This window comes from Panthera tigris, chromosome B3 (genome assembly GCF_018350195.1).
Source record: "Panthera tigris isolate Pti1 chromosome B3, P.tigris_Pti1_mat1.1, whole genome shotgun sequence".
Lineage (NCBI taxonomy): Eukaryota > Metazoa > Chordata > Mammalia > Carnivora > Felidae > Panthera > Panthera tigris.
In genome coordinates, this window is record NC_056665.1 from 144,868,355 (window position 1) to 144,885,608 (window position 17,254).

Below are 17,254 nucleotides of genomic sequence, written 5' to 3' on the forward strand. Positions count from 1 at the left end.
TTGTGTGTGGAGTGGGACCAGGGGGGTTCCGAAGGTCCCCAGCAATCCCGGAGACTCGGTGTGCTGGGCTCAGGGTTCTCCACGCCTGAGGCAGGAATCTGACCACTCCAGCCCAATGTCCTCCTGCCTCCCTGAAATATTGCCACGTGGGGTCTGATTGGAGGCCGAGTCCAGCAATTAATCCCGTCAGAACTCCGTTCAATTGCAGGGGGTTTTCTGTTTTGCTCCCTTGGCCTAGATTTCCCCAGGGACAGCTCTGACCGGCGCTGCGTGCCTGGTAAATTAAACGTTAAAAAAATCTCCACGATGACTTTAATCAATCCACTGAGATGGCGGGCAGCCTCCTCCCAGAAGAGCCGGGTCCACTGGAGGGAGCCCCCACCCCCAGGCTCGGGTCTTGGAGGAGGGGGGCAGGACAGTTCTCTCCAGTGCCTGCCTGAGGGGGAGGGGAGAAGATGGGGGTCTCCAGGGTGGCCTGCTGGAGCACAGCTCTTCCTAAACCCAGACCATAGGAGCCCAGAAGAGGGGGCTGGAGAGGGGGAGTGAGGGCGACCCTGGCCCCTCTTATAGCTGGCCCTGATCTCTGCCCCAGGCCAGGGCTGGCCATGGGGGCAGGGAGGGGGTCAGCTCCTCCCAGGGTCTCTCTCCTGACCCAAAACCTGGGTGGGGGCGGGGTGCTGGCAATTGCTGGCCCAGTGGCCCACAGATAAGGTGTTTATGATGTGCCTGTTAGGTGCGGTCAGGTGGAAACACTGTCCTTCAGCTGCCATCTGTGGGAGTCAGGGGAGGAACCTGGGGAGGCAGGAGGGTCTCCTGGTCCCTAGGGGAGTTGGGGGCTGGGGAGACTCCATGACCCTTCCATGGGGCAGAGAGGAGGGTCTGGCTGGCCCCATGGTAGCACCCTAGCCACGCTGCTGCGTCCTGCAGTCTAAGCACCAGGGCCTCTGGAGGGGGCAGCCCTCTGACCTCCAGGCCCCCTAGCTCTCCAGTCTTCTCCCCTAGCAGCTTACCTTCCAGGTCCTGTTCAAGGCCCGTCCCCCAGCTCTGTCCCTTGACACCTCCCCCATAACTCCCAAAGACCTTCCTCAGGGGCCCAGGTGATTTAGGCAACCTGGTCTCTTCACTTAACTCCTCCCCAGGGGCTGCGCACAGAGGAGCCACAGGTCTGGCTGGGAGTTGGAATCCGGGCAGATCTACCCTGGATCCGAGTGGACAGGACTCGACTCCGACCACAATTTGGCCCTGCCAGGAGACTAGCGGGAATCCCCCAGTCCGCAGGGAGTTACTGGAGGGGCCAGAGGGGTCGGTCAGAGGGGAGGAGCTGCTGGTGCTGGGGGGCTGGCCTTGGAGAGCCATAGGCCGAGGCTGGGGCGTGGGATGGGTGCTTCCCAGCAGCCGCCCCAGACGGGGGCGTTCTGGAGCACGGGCAGGATGCGGTGCACAAGGCCACTGGGCTCCCTACGCGTCTCCGGGGCCTGGGAGCCCCGGGACGGATCGGATCAAAGGGGGAAGAGCCGAGATTCGTCTCCAGTCGGCAGAGGTTTACGAGAGCCCCGCTCAGCGCCTCCCCCGCCCCCGGCCCTGCGCTCCCGGGCCGGCGCATCCGGCAGGGGCCTACGAGGCAAGGAATGCGGGCCCAGGCGGGGTCCCCGCGCCCCCACCCTCCGCCCCACCGCAAGCGGGCCTCGGGTTCCCCGCGCCCCTCCTCCTCGGGTGCGCCCGGCCGGGCGTTTGGCTCGCCGGCCGGGCGGAGGGGGCGCTGTCGGCGCGAGCGGGCGGGCGGGCGGGGCCGGAGCGCGGGGGCGCGCGGCGCGAGCGCAGGGGCCGCGGAGGACCGGGGGCCTGGCGGGCGGCCCTGCGCGGTGCGGGGCGCGGCGGCGGCGGGCGCGCGGCCAGTGAGCGCGCGAGCGGGGAGGCGGCGGCGGCGGCGGCGGCGGCGGCGGCGGCGGCGGCGGGAGGAGCTCCTGGCCGCTCCCCGTGCTCAGCTCCTCCATGGCGCTGCCCGGGCCGCCAGAGCCGCCCCGCGGCGCGCCCCGCAAGGTGCCCAGCCTGCTGGAGATGGGGGCGCTCTGCCTGGACTCGGAGGTCATCCTGGGCTTCACCAGCCACCTCCTGCGGCGGCGAGCCAAGGTGAGGGCCGGGCGGCGGGACGCGCCGGCGGCGGAAGCGCTGTCCCGCGACTTTGCGGCGCGGCTCCCGCGGCCGAGGGTGCGGCGCCGGGAGGGAGGCAGCGGGTCACGAGCAGCGTCCCGCAGGCCGGCCCAGGGACTCGCTGCCGCACTTTACCCCGCTGTCGGCGCCCCGGTCTCCCACTGAGGCTGCGTCCTGGTCGAGGCAGCCAGCGGAGCGGAGAGAGCAGCGCAGGGACTCCGGATCCCACGGCGCGCCTGGCTGGGGGTCGGGGGCCTGGCGGCCGACCCTGAGTCCCTGAGGTGACTCCAGGTCCTGCCGGGCTGTGTGCGCCCCCCCCTCCCCGGGAACCCGGTGTGGGGCGTGAGCGTGTGCACCCCGAGCGCCGCAGCGGCGCGGACAACTGAAGTTGCGGGCGTGGCCGGCCCGGGCGTCGGACCCGGGCGCTCGGCATCAGTGTGTTCCCGCGGGTGACTGTGGGGAGTGTGTGTGTGTGTGTGTGTGTGTGTGTGTGTGTGTAGGGGGGCAGAGCCGCACTTCCCGGGCCCGGGTGTGTGTTGCGTCCCGGACTAGTTGAGGGGCGGGCAACCGGGCTGTTGGCTGGCGATGCGGCGTGGGGAGTGCCCCGCGGTACCCAGAGGCGGACGGGGGCTGCCGCCTTTTTCCTTCGGGAGGCTGAGATGAGATGGGAGAGGGGAAGAGCTTCGGCCCCCGGGTCGGCGGGAAAGGGCTGGGGGCTGTGGGTTTGCGGAGTGAGAGTGGGGACCCCCTGCCCACTTTATCCCGCCCCCGCCCCGCCCCCGGTCAGAAATGACTCGGAAAGCCGGGCGGGGGGGGGGGGCGTGTGTTACGATGCACTGCTCCTTTTTGGGGAGTGCGTGCGTGGGCAGGGAGGACCTTCCAAGTAAAAGGGTGGTGGGCAAAACGTAATGAAGGAGGGGTCGCTTGGAGGGGCCCAGGCGAGGCGAGGAGCAGTTCTTATCTGTGTGAGCGTTCGTGTGCGCGGGGAGCCGCGCGGGCCGGGGTCTCCGACTGGACCCCGGCCCGCCAGCCGGCCCTTTCTCTGGCTGGGCTCCTCTAGGTTCCCGGGGCGCGTCTTCTTGCCCAGGACTCGTGGCGCCGGGTGTCTCTCCAGCCTCGGGGCGGAGAGCGCGCGGCGGCCAGCAGGGGGCGCTCGCGTCACGGGAAGCCCGCGGCCGCGCCCTCCGAGCGCGACCCGGGATTTCTGGCTGCGCGGGAGCCTAGACCCCCAGCCGCCTGCGCCTCACATCGCGGCGACTCTTAGGGCCGGGCTGGAGCGGGAGCAACCGGTCGCCGAGATGGGGGGCGACCTCTCAGCCGGAGACAAACAGGCAATTAATTCCGCAGCTAAGTTCCCATCTGCCACTGACAACAGGTCCCGCGCACACGCCCGGGGCCAGCCGCGCCACCTCCTCCCGCTTCCCGGGCGCACAGCGCGCACACGCACCGTCCTGCACACGCGCGGCTGCAAAGACACGCGTGCCGCTTGCAGACTCGCCTAGAGAGAGACCCTCTGGCCCAGGCGCTGCACGTTCCGAGGCGCGGACCGCGGCGAAACTCACCTACGTGCGACTGTTAGACCCGAAGGGCGACCAGCGACACGCGGAGTGCGCTGTATTTGCAGGAAAAAGCGAGTGGGAGTCTGGGCCGGGGTTCAGCCCCTTCCTCGTCCCGCCTAGCACCGTGACCTTGGGCGAGACCTTCTCTGCGACCTCAGTTTCCTCTCCTGTTACGTGAGGAGTGGGTCGGTGCCTCCCAGGAGACGCGCAGACCCCACTGTCCCGGGAGAGGAGCAGGAAGGCGCATGCGCGCAAGTGTACCGAGTATCTCACGGGGGCCCCCAGCGCCCCTCCTTCGGGCCGGGACTCGCCTAACAGGTCGGGGTCCTTGGGGTGGGAGGGGCCGCGCGGCGGAGAGGGCTCCCTCCCCCACGCGCAGCCGTGCGGAGGGCTTAGGCGGGGCGGGACGGCCTTCCCGGAGCCCCGCTCCGCCGGCCCCGCCCCCGGGGCCCCGCCCCCGCCCCGCCCTCGCCTCCCCTGCACGCCCGCCGCCGCCGCCGCGGCCGCCGCCGCCACCGCCGCCGTCGTCGCGCGCTCTCTCCTCCCACACGCCCGCGCCGCCAACTTCGGAGCGGCCGGCCGGACCATGGGGGCGCCCCGGGGCCGGATCACGTAGCTTCGGCGACCCCGGAGAGCCCTCGCGGCCCGCAGCGCCCTCCCGGCCCTTCCGGCGTCCAGGCCATGGGCGGCCGCGGCTCCCCGCTGTGCACAGCACCACCCGCGGTACGCGCGGCCGGGCCCCGAGAGGGAGGCGGGCGGCGGGGCGCCAGCCGGCGCCCCGAGACGGAGTCCGGGACGCCGAGGATGCTCGCGGGGTGCGCTGCGCCCCCTGGGGGCCGGGCCTGGAGCGGAACGCTGGGGGCGCCGGGCCCCCTGCTGGGAGGGACCCCGATCCGGACCTCCCCGGGTGGAAGGAGAGGGCGGGCGGCAGGTTCGCGCCCCGCGCTCCGAACTTTGTCGCGTGCCTCACTCCGGGGCCGGGACACGCTGAGATCTGGAGTCACTGGTGCTGGGTCCCGGGGTGGCACTGCTCAGGGGCCCAGGCTCACGTCCCCTTCTGCCCCCACCCCCCGCAGGTGGCCGAGGGCGGCCCGGCCCGCGAGCCGCTGCAGCTGTTGGAGGTGTCCCCCCGCAAGAGGCTGCCCAACGGGCCCGAGCAGGACCCATGCGGCAGCCGCCCTGCGCCCGAGGGCGCCGGTGCGGGCGCAGAGCAGGGCCACTCGGCCGGCGGGGGCGGCTGGTGCCGCCACTGCCACACGAAGCTCGCCGAGCTCAAGCGACAGGCGTGGAAGCTGGTCAGCGGGCCCGGAACACCCCTCCGGGTAAGTGAGCCTTTCTCGGACCCGCTTCTCCGGGCAGGGCCCGTGCCGGCTTTGGGGAGACCTCGGGAACCCCGGAGGGAGGCGAGGTTCCGCCGAGTGTTTTCTGCCTCGTTCCTTCCCTTCTCCGGGCCTCGGTTTCCCCTTCTGTAACGCGGTGCGTGTGGGTTGTAGCAGTTCATCCTAAGAGGCTCCGCGGTGGGATTGGAGGCCCGTAGGGCAGGCGCTTCTCCCCGGAGCCACAGATGTCGCACAGCTGGAACCGCAGTCTGTGTTTGGGAGGGGGAGGGGAGAGAGGGAGCCGGCAGGGACTCCACCCAGGGCGGGACAGCTCCTGCCCCGCCGGCAGCCAGAGGTTACTCGGTGCGCGGTCGCCCTTGGGGCCCCCGGGCCCCCAGCCAGGTGTCTGGAAATTGCACACCCGGGGCAGGAGGGCTTGGAGGACCAGAGGGTGGGCCTGCCGCTGTGAGGGGGGCCCTGCCCGCCCCCCTCCCCGGGTCGTGAGTGAGAATGGTGTGTGGGACATGGCCTGGGGCTTTGCTAACCTTAGGCAGTGGCCACCCTTTTGGGAACCGAGTGCCTGGGCCCCAGCCGCCTAGGTGTTTGCCCTGGGAGAGGGCTCTGCCAGATTCTCCAGCCAATGGGCTTGCCCTGGTCTTGGAAGGAGCTGGGACCATTGTTCAAGGAACAATGAGCGCTGGAAGTTTGCAAAGCCTGGGAAGGTGGGGGTCTCCAGAGGAAGCCCTTCCCGCCAGACCTTCAGTCTTTTTGAAAGCCTTCTTGGGAAGTCCGCACAATCCCCATTGAATCTAAATATAGGTCTCTAAGGGGGCTTAGAAGTCTGGGGTGGGGGCCAGACCCTGGGTTCCAGGGGTCCCCTGGTGTTCCTGTCTCGGCCAGGTGGGGGAAGGGAGGGGAGTCTCGTTTCTGTCCTGGGCGCACCCTTTCTCCGGTGGGGAGAGGGGACCTGCGGCCTGCCCCCCGGGGTGGGGCTGGACCCTCCTCACTTGCTGCTCCGGGCAGCGTGAAGGCTTTCCAAGCTCTGTGCCCCAGATGGCCTGCATCTGGTCGAAAAGACAGCAGAGGACCTTCAGGGCCCCACGAGAGGGTGGTTTGGGACAGACTTCCGGGGGTCTGTCAGAGCTGCCCAGCCATCTTATTACCCCATTAGGGGAAACTGAGGCCAGAGAGAGGAGTGGCTTCCGTGGCTGGTGGTGCTGGGCATGTTGGCCAGCTGGTTGCAGGTGGGTGGGGGATCCCAGTGGAGAGAGACAGAGGCCCTCATCAAGGGGGGGCGTGGCTCACTGGTCTCCTCCTGCTGATGCTGAGCAGGGAAGCGTCCTGACCACCCAGAGGGCTCACCTGCCCCCTGCCCCGGCCTGTCCTGGGTTTGGCAGTAGCCCTCAGTGCCAGGTGGGGGCTCACCCCCTTTCCTGGCCATCCTTGGTACCCAGTGGCATGCTCACCCAGCAGACCAGGGTTCCCTGCTTTGTTCCTGCTCCGCGGCCCCTCCCCCGCCGTGTTTCCTCCTCTGTCAGATGAATGAAGTCTTCCGGGGCCATTCTGGGAGCGAGGTCCAACCTGTAGAGTGCTGTGCCCACGGGAGGGAAGGCCCCATGATCCACTGTTTCTCCCCAGAGGATGGAAACCCTCCAGGCCCTTGGGCTGAGCCACCCACGCCCAGGGACCTAGGGGTTTGGGCCTGAGACCTCTGGACCTCGGTAGGCGTCATTGTCCTGTGAAGCCCAGGCTCTCCCTGGCGTCCTGGCCCACAACTTCCTTCAGGGAAGGCTGGGGAGTTGGTGCGTAGGGCACGTGCACGGACCTGCTTCTGCTTTCGGTTTGGGAGGTAGCTGGGGGGGGGGTGGGGGCTGTGTGTGATTGGCTTCGGTGAGCCCAGTCCTCCTCAGAGTCTGGCCCACGGTCCAGGGAAGCACTGGGCTTTGTTCTGAGACCAGAAAGACACTGGGCGGTGGGGCTGGAGCCCGACTGGAGCCTGGCTATCGGAGGCCCTCACCCTGGGGGTCCCTGCTTGATCTCGGTGTAGAGAAAGGCTTGAGAAGGTGGAGGGACTTTGATCTTTCTGCCGGCTCAAGGTCACCCCGTTTTCTGCCCTTGGCATCCCCGCCAGGGCTCCGCCCAGCTGGCTCCTTGCCCACCCTCCCACCAGCAGACGGCTCCCTGCTCTGGGACCTCAGGCAGGTTTGTTGAGATCCGGGACCATCTGTGTACCCATTTCACAGGTGGGTAGAACAGTGCCAGCACAGGGCGGCTCGAACCCCTTAGCCCTTGCTGCTCTTGCCGGGACGTGGGCCTCGAGGGTCATTCTGTGCCCGGGTCTTTGGTGCCCGTGGGGTCGAGTGGGGCATTTGGAGCCTTGCCCAGCCATCAGGTGTTCCGGGTGTAAGGCCCTCCTCTCCTTTGCTGCTGTGTCCTCTTTTCAACCTGTGTCTTCCTCAGTTTCCCCGTCCGGGGAGTGAAGGTGACCGTGGTCCCCACCCAGGGACAACATTCTCGTGGAGTGGTTAGGACTGTGTCCTGATGCCCCCAGAGGGCATGGGAGGGTTGGAGCCTGGGAGACCGTCCTTACCCGAACCAAGAAGGGCAGTGGGCCTGGGTGTGGAGCGGACGGCCAGATGGGGGCCTCCAGGCTGGGCACCCCTCTCAGCCCCCTTCAGCTCTCGCCAGGTTCCCCAGATGAACCCTTCAGGACCCTTTCACGGACTCTTCCCACTGTGGGCCCAGCTACAGATACCCTTCTCATCCCCAGGTGATCTGGCCAGTTCCCTGCTCTGATCTCCCTGTGCCCCTCCCGGGTGCCCCTATCTCTGAAAAGTCTGCCGGGGGCTCGCAACATGTCCCTCGAAGGGACCAAACCTGGGCCTTCCCCTTCTGCCGCAGCTGAGTGCCCCCCAGCGTAGCCACTGGCCGCTGTGTCCCCCTTCCCCCGAGGCAGAAGCTGGGGCCGCGTCCACACTGTTCGGTTTCCTCACCCGCTGCCTCGCACTGGTCAGCGAGTTCCTGCAGACCCCTGTCAGCCTCCCTTCTGTCCCTTCCCGATGCCTGCCCGCCCCCAGCTCCCACCCTCAGTGCAGCCAGGAGGGACTTCTCATCAGGAGGGGTCTCTGCCAGTCCCAGTGCTGCTGTCCTGGCCCCATCAGACGGAGGTTCATTGAAAGGGACACCCCTGCCCACAGAGGCCACTCTGCCTGAAGGCCCCATCCTGTCCGTCACCCCAGGTGGTTTCTCATAGGCATTCCTTTTGCAGACCCCGGCCCTCGTCCTCCCCCGTCCCCGTCCTCCCCGGCCCCCGTCCTCCCCCGTCCCCGTCCTCCCCCGTCCCTGTCCTCCCCCCGCCCCGTCTTCCCCCAGCCGCGTCCTCCCCCGGCCCCCATCCTCCCCCGGCCCCGTCCTCCCCCGGCTCCCGTCCTCCCCTGTCCTCGTCCTCCCCCGGCCCCCGTCCTCCCCATGCTCACATGGCAGAACTACGCAGCCCGAGTCGCCAGCGCCCCTGGTACTGGTGCCTGCACTGCTGACTGTGGCTGGGAGACTCAGCCTGCGCGGACTGGCTTCCCTCCACGTTCGTGGCTCTGACTGCTCCTCTAGGGTCACTGAGCCTCCCTCCCCCATACCCCACCCCACTCTGGAAGGCCACCCGACCCGGGCCTTTCTCGGCCCTTTCCACACCCCTTGGCCACTGTGCTGCCCCTAGGCCGGGAGCTCTGTCCAGGCAGGCCTGGGGTCTGGGTGACCCCTGTACGTTTGTTGAATGACTGAGTGAGCCACCCCTCTGTGTTCACCCCCATGGCTGTTGGGCTGGATTCCTGCTCTCCCCTCCCCCACCCGGGTGACAGCCCCCATGGAGGATGGCCATCCTAACTCCCCTTGCAGCAGCGGGGGCAGGGCTCTTGCTTGGGGACCCATCCCAACTGCCATCCAGGTGCATCACACAGAGGTGACCACTTCACCAGAGACCCCATGACCTTCAACGCGTCGGTACCGGTGTGGGATTGATTAGCGCCCCCTGTTGAGGGAAAGGGATCGATTCTCATTCGGCTCTTGGAAACCTCTTGCTCACCTGGCAGGGGGTCCCACCCTCCTGCCCCCCACCCCCACCCACCCACCATGAGCTCCACAGCCACTGCCGAGGTCCCTGCCCACCGGTGCAGCCCCAGGCATGGGCTAGCTCACAGTTTGCACCAAGCTGGACAGTCGGTCTGAAGGCTGCTGGGGAGGCCGTGGCTTCCTGTCCGGTGCACGGCTCAGGGGCGACAGAAGTAGGCTCCTAAGGCTGGAGTTCTGGAGAGCCTCCTGCTTCTCTCTGGGGTCTGGCTTGGGGGTGGGGTTCTGCCAGCTCGACATTCAGCTGTCACTCCCCCGCCAGGAAGCCTTCTGAGTCCCCTGGGTGCTCCGTGTCCATGGCCCCCAGCTCTGACTGCACTGCCCTGCAACAGTGGGCCCCTGGGTCTGCTGTCCCAGCTGCCCTGTGGTCCCGGGAGGGCAGGGGCTGAGCTCAGCTGGCGTGGGACGTTTGCTGCCTGCGGTCAGGGTCCCTGAACCCCTGGTTCCCACGCTGTCGGGAGCCTGGCCTGGGCTCCACCTGTTTCTGGGGCCGCCCCCATGCCAGGACCAGGGTGTCTGCCTTGGGGCTCCACAGGGCAGGGCAGGCGGCCTCAGCAGAGCACCCCCGCTGAGCCAGGTGTTGGCAGGCTCTGGAGGCGGCTGGGGAGGGGCTGGGGAGGTGTGAGAGGGGCGGGAGCTCCCTGGGGCTGGTCTCCCATCTGGCAGGGGCCCCAGTGATGACTCAGCTGGGAAGGGATCAGTCTGTGGGCCTCGGAGGCTCCCAGGCCACTCTGGGGGACCGGGCCTGTGCCGGGGGAGGGAGGGGGGGCGGTTAGGTCTCTGTGAGATTTCAGCTGGCCCCTCCTCCCTGGGATAGACGGTGGTGCAGCCAGTGCCCCCTGGTATACTTGGGTCCAGTAATGGAATGACAGGGTCCTTGTGCCTGTCTCATCTCCTTGCTGGTCCAGGGCTTCAGGGAGTGAGGGTGGGCAGTGCGGGTGGGGTTGAGCTGAAGGGCTGTCAACCCCTGCCTTCTGGGCACCAGCCACAAGCAGAGATGGGGCTTCGGGAGCTGGCCTTGGTGCCGGCCAGTCCCTGTGTCTCGTGGGAGGGAGCACGAGGGGCGTCCCGCTACAGTCAGAGGTGGGGCCGAGCCAGGGGCGTGTGTAGGGAGATCGGCCTTGCTGCCTGTCTGCTGAGAGTGAGAGGTGGAGGGTCAGGGAGGGAGGCTGCTCAGAGCCTTGCCGCAAGACCTGTGATGGTTTGGGATGGGCCGAGGAAATGCATCTGGGGCCTTTTCCTGGGTCCCTTGATCCCTCGAGTGTCATGGAAGGATCTCATTTGGGAGTCAGAAGAGCCGGTCCTTATTTTAAATAGCAAGGCAACTGTAGTTTCCCTTTTCCTATGCCTGCGGGGAAGCTCAGGCCAGTGGATTCTTCAGCTTCCGCCAATGACATGGGCGTGTTCTCTTGTGTCTTTTGGGAATTGATCATTCCTATTTGTTCTAAAGCAACTGTCTCTAGTCACGTGGTTTTGTATCTGCCGTCTGCTGAGTAGTTCTTGAAAGCCGTGGCCGGTGCCTTGTGCAAAAAGGTGTGGAGTGTGAGTAAATGAATAGAATAGACGTGGATTGAGTGTCCCCTTGGCCTGTGTGGCCTCTGTCTGCTCCTTCACTCCCTGGGAACAGAGCAGGATTCTGTGGGGGGCCGGGGGGAGTGGAGTTGAGGCCAGGCTGTCCCCTGGGTTCCCGGAGGCAGCCAGGCTAGGTGGCTGGGCCTCTGGGAGCCACTCCTTTTTAAAATTTTTTTTAAGTTTATTTATTTTTTGAGAAAGAGAGAGATAGAGCTTGAGCAGGGGAGGGGCAGAGAGAGAGGGAGACACAGAATCCAAAGCAGGCTCCAGGCTCTGAGCTGTCAGCACAGAGCCTGATGCGGAGCTTGAACCCATGAACTGAGGTTGTGACCCGACCCGAAGTCAGATGCTCAACCCACTGAGTCCCCCAGGTGCCCTGGGGAGCCACACCTTTTACTTTACTGCTGAACTCTGAGCTCTGAGCTCTCCCTTCCCACGACGGGAGGGGGGGTACGTGGTGGCTGGAGACGCTCCCCTGCGGGAGGGAACCCCGGGCGTGGCACCACTGCCTGAAGCGGGAGCCTGGGGCATCAGCCCTTTGCAGGGTCTCTGCTTCCCCATCTGCGAACAGGGTCCTGGGGCCGAGTGCCTTGCTCCCCCGGGTTAAAAGGGGGCATTTTCACTTCCAGTGTCACATTTTGTGGCTGGGGGATCCCCTGTGGGGCTGGGGTGGCTTGAGGGCTGTCTGCAGGGGTCCGGGTGCCCTGTGGGTGGGGGGCTCCCCGCCAGCATCCCAGGCTTCAGTTGTGGGGGCTGGGCTGGGGGCAGGGGTGGGTGGGCTCAGCGGGCGCCTGGGGCTGACAGATTGATGGTCCCGCCGGGCCCGGTGCTGGCCTTCTGCACTCACCTCTGACCCCGTGATGGATGCTGGCCCACCCGTCCCCGAAGGTCCCTGTCCACCCCTCACAGCCATGATGCCAGGCCACCTGGAACCCCCACCGGCCCCACAAACTTGGCCCGTCTAAAACCTGAGGGATTGTCTGGGAGCCATTTTGGCTTGGCTTGCTTGGTGGTCACCCAAGCAAGTGCAGCCACGGGCCCTCCTGGTCTCGTCGCTGGGGGCCCCTCTCCTTGCCCCGTCCCTTCCCGAGCTCTCGGCATGTTGGGCCCCAGCCGTGCCTCCCAAGCTCGGTGGTCTGATCCAAGAGCCCCTCAGGCTCATGGTGGCCGGTGAGGAGCGTGGTTTGTGGCCGGCTGGGTGTCTGTGGAGACGGGTCTGAGGGGACTCATCCGGCCGGCGCGGTGGGCCAGTGGGGAGCCTGGGGGGGTGCCTGGCAGTCTGGGCGCCGGATCTCGAGATGATGCTGGGACCCGTCCTGTCCCGTGTCTGTCCTCTCTGCTGGGTGATGGGTGAGGAGGGCTGGCTGGGTCTGTGCTGTGGGATCCCTCCTCTCAGAACGCCCCTGGGGCTTGGTTAGGTCAGGGGCTGGGGTGCACACCACCCTGGGCTGTGGGGTGGTGCTTTGGGAAGGGGGAGTGGGGACAGGGAGCCGGGCAGACGGGAGGGCCGATGCCTGCGAGCCGTCGGCTGACCTCTGTCTGAGCAAAACACGCTTAACTCCACCACCCCACGTGGTGAGGGAGGAAACAGCACGCGTGGGGGTGAGTGACCCTCCCATGTCTGTGCTCATAACGGAAGTGCTGTGGGGCTGGGAGAGAGGACTCTGGAAAGGGGCATCCAGGAGGGCCTCCTGGACGAGGTGGCATTCGATCTCAGAACTAGCCCCACAGAGATGGGGTGAGGGCCTTCAGGGATGGCCTTCTGGGGTGGGGATGCCTGTCTCGGGATGCCAGGTAGAGGGAAGAGGGGAAAGGGGATGAGGTTGAAGGTCAGGAGGTGTGGGGGAGCGGACTCGCCCTCCAGCCCTGGAGCTGAGCTTGGGGCCAGGGATCCCCTGGAAGTCCTTCCACGAGAGCGCTGCAGCCCTGGGTCCCCCTGGCGGCCTCATCGGAGGGGCCTGGTGGCTGGGTGCACATCTGGGCTGGCCACCCGCACGCAGAGGTTCCCATCAGGAGAACTTGGGAGGCCCGGGGCCAGCTGAGGGGCACGGGCTCCACTCCGTTTCAGCGGCCGCCTCCTCTGGCTGGGCCGCCCAGGGCAGCGTCCGGCCTCCCTGGGGCTCTGGGCCCTCCTGAGTGGCCCTGAGAGTGTGCTGTGGCCCGTGGCTCAGATGAGGAGAATGGGGTCCAGGAGAGCGGCAGCTCACCCCCACAGAGTTGGACTGAAAGCCGTGTCTGGGTGAGCTCCAGGCCCCCCGAAGCGTGTGCAGAGCCCCCTCGAGTGGGGAGCGCCCCCAGGAAGCCAGCCTGTCCACGCCGCTCCCCACCCCCCAGCCGAGGCCGTCCTGCTGGTCAGGCTGTTAGCCGTCAGGGTCCCCGCCACCCTCGCGTGGCGTTGTGGCATCGGGCAGAGGACAGGGGAGGCCATTGAAGGGAGGGGGTCTCAATGAACTAGTGTGTGCCCCGAGCTGTCCAGCTGGCTGGTGCCTGGCACAGGGCCTTGGGGACGGGTGCCAGTCGGCGCCGGGTGGGCCGGGCAGCACCCCCCGCTCCCCCACGCCACCCCCCCGGCAGAGGAGGGGAGCCTGTGTCAGCTATGGGGCCTTCGGAACTGCAGCCTGGTGGGACCGGATCGGTGTCCGGGGTTCTGGCTGGCGGGTGGGGGAGGGTCTGGCCCGGGGGTGTGCAGTCTTCCTGTCTTCCCGCCGGACCCAGGGGATGTGGGTGGGCAGGGCCTCTGGCTGAGAGTTGGGCCCTCGGCGAGGTGCGCGGCGGGTGGAGGCAGGGGTGCGGCGGCCCAGGTGTGGCTGGCCGGAAAACCGAACCCCTGCCCCCCACCGCCCCCCGGCCCCGGCTCTGGGTCCCCCAGGCCGCACACGACATCGGAATGTCATCGCCAACAGAGCCTGCAAGGTTGGAGCAGCGCCTGGTCCGGCAGCCAGGGGTCCCTTCCTGGACCTGTGGTCAGCTCCGGAAGCAGTGGCTGCCCAGGGTCACAGCCCCGGGGCATTTGTTTGTGGAGGGAAGGGAGGGTGAGGTAGAGGGACCCCAGCGAGGACCCTGGCTCCAGCCGCACAGAGTGGTGGGCTGGGGAAGGGAGCCCCTAGGCCTCAGGGCCCCCCCCGCAGGCTTGGCCTCTGGCCCCGTCTGCCCTCCGAGAGGCCCTGCCGGTGGGTGCTGAGCCCCCTTTTTAAAGGCGGGGTGACGAGGGCTCAGAGAGGGTTGTCTCGCAGCTCTGAGGTCTGGGGCTTTTTCCCAACTGGGGAGCACGGTCCCCGCTTCCTCCTGTGTCGGCCTCAGTGTGGGGATCTGGGAGCTCCTGTCCTGCCCCGAGGGTGGGCGCCGCTCGCCCTGGGCTGGGGAGGCCCCTCTGGGTGGGATGACGGGCGAGCTCGTCCCTGGAGCAGTCGTTCTGGGCCTCCAATGCAGGAGGAAGTGGAAGGGTTACTTGAAGCAACTTGGAGACCCCAGAAAGGAGATGAAAAATGGAAAGTCATTACATTTAGGGGGGGAGCCTCCCTAAAACCCTGGCGGCATGATGGGTAGATGGTTTGCAGTGCTAAATTGAATCAAATTAAAAAAACATTTTCCAAATGCAAGTAAAATATCTTTTAATTAGACTGCAGAGGAAAGCGAAAGGTAATATCTTGCAGTGGGGTAATTACTGTCTTTCTGAAGGTGCTGGGCTCCGGAGAGGGGGTGGGTGGTAGATGGCATGGTGACTGGGCCTTTCAGGGGTCAAAATTCCTGCAGTTGGGCCAGTGACCTCTCATGGGCTTGGGCCTGTGGGCCCTGGCAGTTGCAGGGGAGACCTGGCTTCGGGGAAGGGCCTTCCCAGCCCCCGGCATTAAGGTCTGAGGGCTGCTGGCTTGTGAGGGGAAGGCCACCGTGGTCCCGGAGGGGGGAGGCAGGCGGGGCTGCAGGGACTGCCCAGACTTTGTCTCTGTGGAGGCCGCCCAGGGGTGGCAGGTGGTGTGGGTGAAGCTCCCCCCTCCGCGGAGTCCTGAGCACTGGGCCAGGGTGCTGGGGGTGGGGAGGCTGTCCTGGCCGCAGCTTGCTGTTTGCCAAGCTGGTCCAGCAGCCTGGCGAGGTCCTAGGTCCCTCCGGTGTGGGGCGCATGCTTCCAAGTGAGAGCAGTGAGTGGCCCAGCCCGGTGCTGCCCGGCCTGCCAGAGGGGCTCAGGGCCGGGCGGGCTCTCGGCCCCACTAGGGTCTCTGCGTGGTCACCCAAGGCAGGGCTCTCCTCTCGTGTCTCGTGTGTGTGACACGAGATGGAGCTGGGAGAGATACCCTCTGCCCTGCGCAGGTGAGGATCCCCCGAGAGGCGCGCTTGGCTGCCGGTGCTGGGAAGGGGTGGTTGGCCCCACAGTGGGCTTGGGCCACGGGGTGGGCCCAGGTGTGTCTGGGCCGGGGCTCCTGGGGGGCTGGCGAAGCGGGGCTGGGGTGTGGTGAGTACCCCCTGCCCCCAACTGGAGCAGACCTGCCTAGTTTCCTCCTGGGGCTTTGATGGCGGAGCTTGAGGCCCTGGTGGGGCTGGGGCCTCCCTGACAGCTGCCATGTGCGTTCCTGATGACACAGCTGGTGTGTGGGGGGGGGTTGCTGTGTGCCTGTGGGGGTCTGGTGCGTGCTCAGGTCAGTAAGTCCCCCCCCCCCCCAGCTTTCCTTCCTGCCTCCTTCTGCCACAGGGCTCCCCCACAGGCCTGAGGTCCCCAGGCCGGCCTCGGCCCTGGAACAATGGGCTGCCGGGCCTGAGGGGGTGGGGGCTGGGCTGGGGGGGGCTGGGTGGGGCTGGGCTGCCTTTCAAGTCTCTTAATGGCACTTCCTTCCCCTCACACCCGGCCACCATTAGCAGCCTCCTGCTGAGTGGAAAAACCAGAGTAATCAGAGCTGGGACCTGGAAAACAGGCGGGAAGTGACAAGTGACAGAGCCAGACCCCGTGTGAGCCCTGCCTGTGGCTGGGGACAGGGTGTCTGGATTCCATCTGTGGCCCCGGGTGCCAGCCCGAGTGGAGGCTCCTGCAGGGTCTCTGTGGGCCTGCCCCCCGCCCCCGCCCCCGCCCCCGACTGCAGGAGCCGCTGGGGGGTGTCTGCTGATTGGGCCCAGGCATGCGGAGCACTTCAGAGGCTCTGGAGGCCTCCGGGCCTTGGCCGGAGAAAATCCAGGCCTTCTGGAGGGACCCACAGGTCCGGCAGCTGGTGCACCTTGCCTGGCCAAGTTTCGTGGGACCCGGTCTCCCTGGGGTATGTGGGGGGCGGTGGGGGGGCAGTGGTCTGGGCTGCGGCTGAGCCGGGGAGGACCGGACAGGGACTGTGACGCAGGGGCAGAGCCACGGCCCCCGGGGCTGACCAGCAGTGGCCCTTGTCAGCCAGCCCACGCTGCCACAGCGGGCCCCCTTGAGCCTCCCAGGCCTCGGTGCAGGGGTCGGGCTGGCCACCGCTCGGGCCCGGGGAACCTGGGTGGGGTGAATGAGATGCCCTCTGTTGGAGGGGGGCCTCAGCTTCCTCTTGTGCGTAAGGGGCGTATCTGGGGAGGCCGGAGTCCTGTGGGGGTGGTGTGGCTGGGAGAGGAAGAAACTCCGAGTCTGGAGGGTCATAGCAGGTCCCGAGGCGGGGGCGGGAGGAGCCCCAGCCGAGCGGCCCAGCTGGCCATGTGAGGACGAACGCCCTGGGTGGTCACGGCCACAGCTGGGCCGGGCCAGTGCTTTGTGGAGGGTCTGGCTCTGGCTTTGACCCCGACCTCCCCAGGGCTGCCCCAGGGGGGCGCCAAGGCAGAGCCTTGGTCAAGGGACCGGGCGTGGGCCCTGGAGATATGACTCTTGAGAACTTGTCTCCAGTGAGGTTCCTTCTGAGGATTGGCTCTCTCCTCCTCTCCCTCCTTCCAGAGGTGTTCCCTCTTCCAGAAGGCCTCCCTGACCTCCAGGCGGGGTGAGGGCCTCCCTCGGGCTGACCTGGCTCCTGTCCCTAGCCCCTTCTGGACGCCAGGCTCACGATGAGGGAGAACGGTGTGCCCCCCTCCCCCGGCGCACGGCCGGGACCCTGGGCTGCAGGAGGAGTCACCAGGCGCCGCACGCCCTGGGCACCACATCCATACCTGCGATCGAGCAGGGTGGGCTTCAAGCCTCCTGCCCCCTTGCCAGCTGGCACCAGTGCCTCCGTCTTCCGTGGACCTGGAACCGCTTGGCTCGCCTCCGCGGAGTGTCACTGCCCGGCGGGACTTCTGCTGGCACATTTACGGCAGGGCCGCCTCGCGTTTTCCTCCAGATCCCCACCAGGGCCGAGGCTTCACCAGGGCAGGGAGACCCCACCTCGCCTGGGGCTGAGCCGGGCCGGCCCTCAGGGTGGGGGAGGGTGTTGCTTTCGAGTGGAGCCCTGGGGCGCCTGCAGCCTGCAAGCGTGGAAGGGCCCCGGGCCAGGGTGGGGGGTGTCCGCCTCCTGGATGCTTCGCAACCTTGCGGCCTTGGCTGCTCGAGGCCGGCCCGGGTGTTGGGGGAACGCGCAGATGCCTCGTTAGCCGAGACTACTGAGCACAGTA

The 17,254-nt window shown here is 67.2% G+C and overlaps 1 protein-coding gene across 1 annotated transcript in view; it reads left to right on the forward strand.

Moving 5' to 3' along the window:
* The first annotated feature begins 4,349 nt into the window (after positions 1-4,349).
* The window catches only part of KIF26A (kinesin family member 26A), a 40,467-nt gene continuing 27,562 nt past the window's right edge, over positions 4,350-17,254 (forward strand). The window contains exons 1-2 of the mRNA XM_042990703.1: positions 4,350-4,433; positions 4,787-5,032. Of these exons, the coding sequence (XP_042846637.1) occupies positions 4,392-4,433; positions 4,787-5,032 (288 nt within the window). The 5' untranslated portion in view covers positions 4,350-4,391. The remainder of the gene's footprint in view (positions 4,434-4,786; positions 5,033-17,254) is intronic.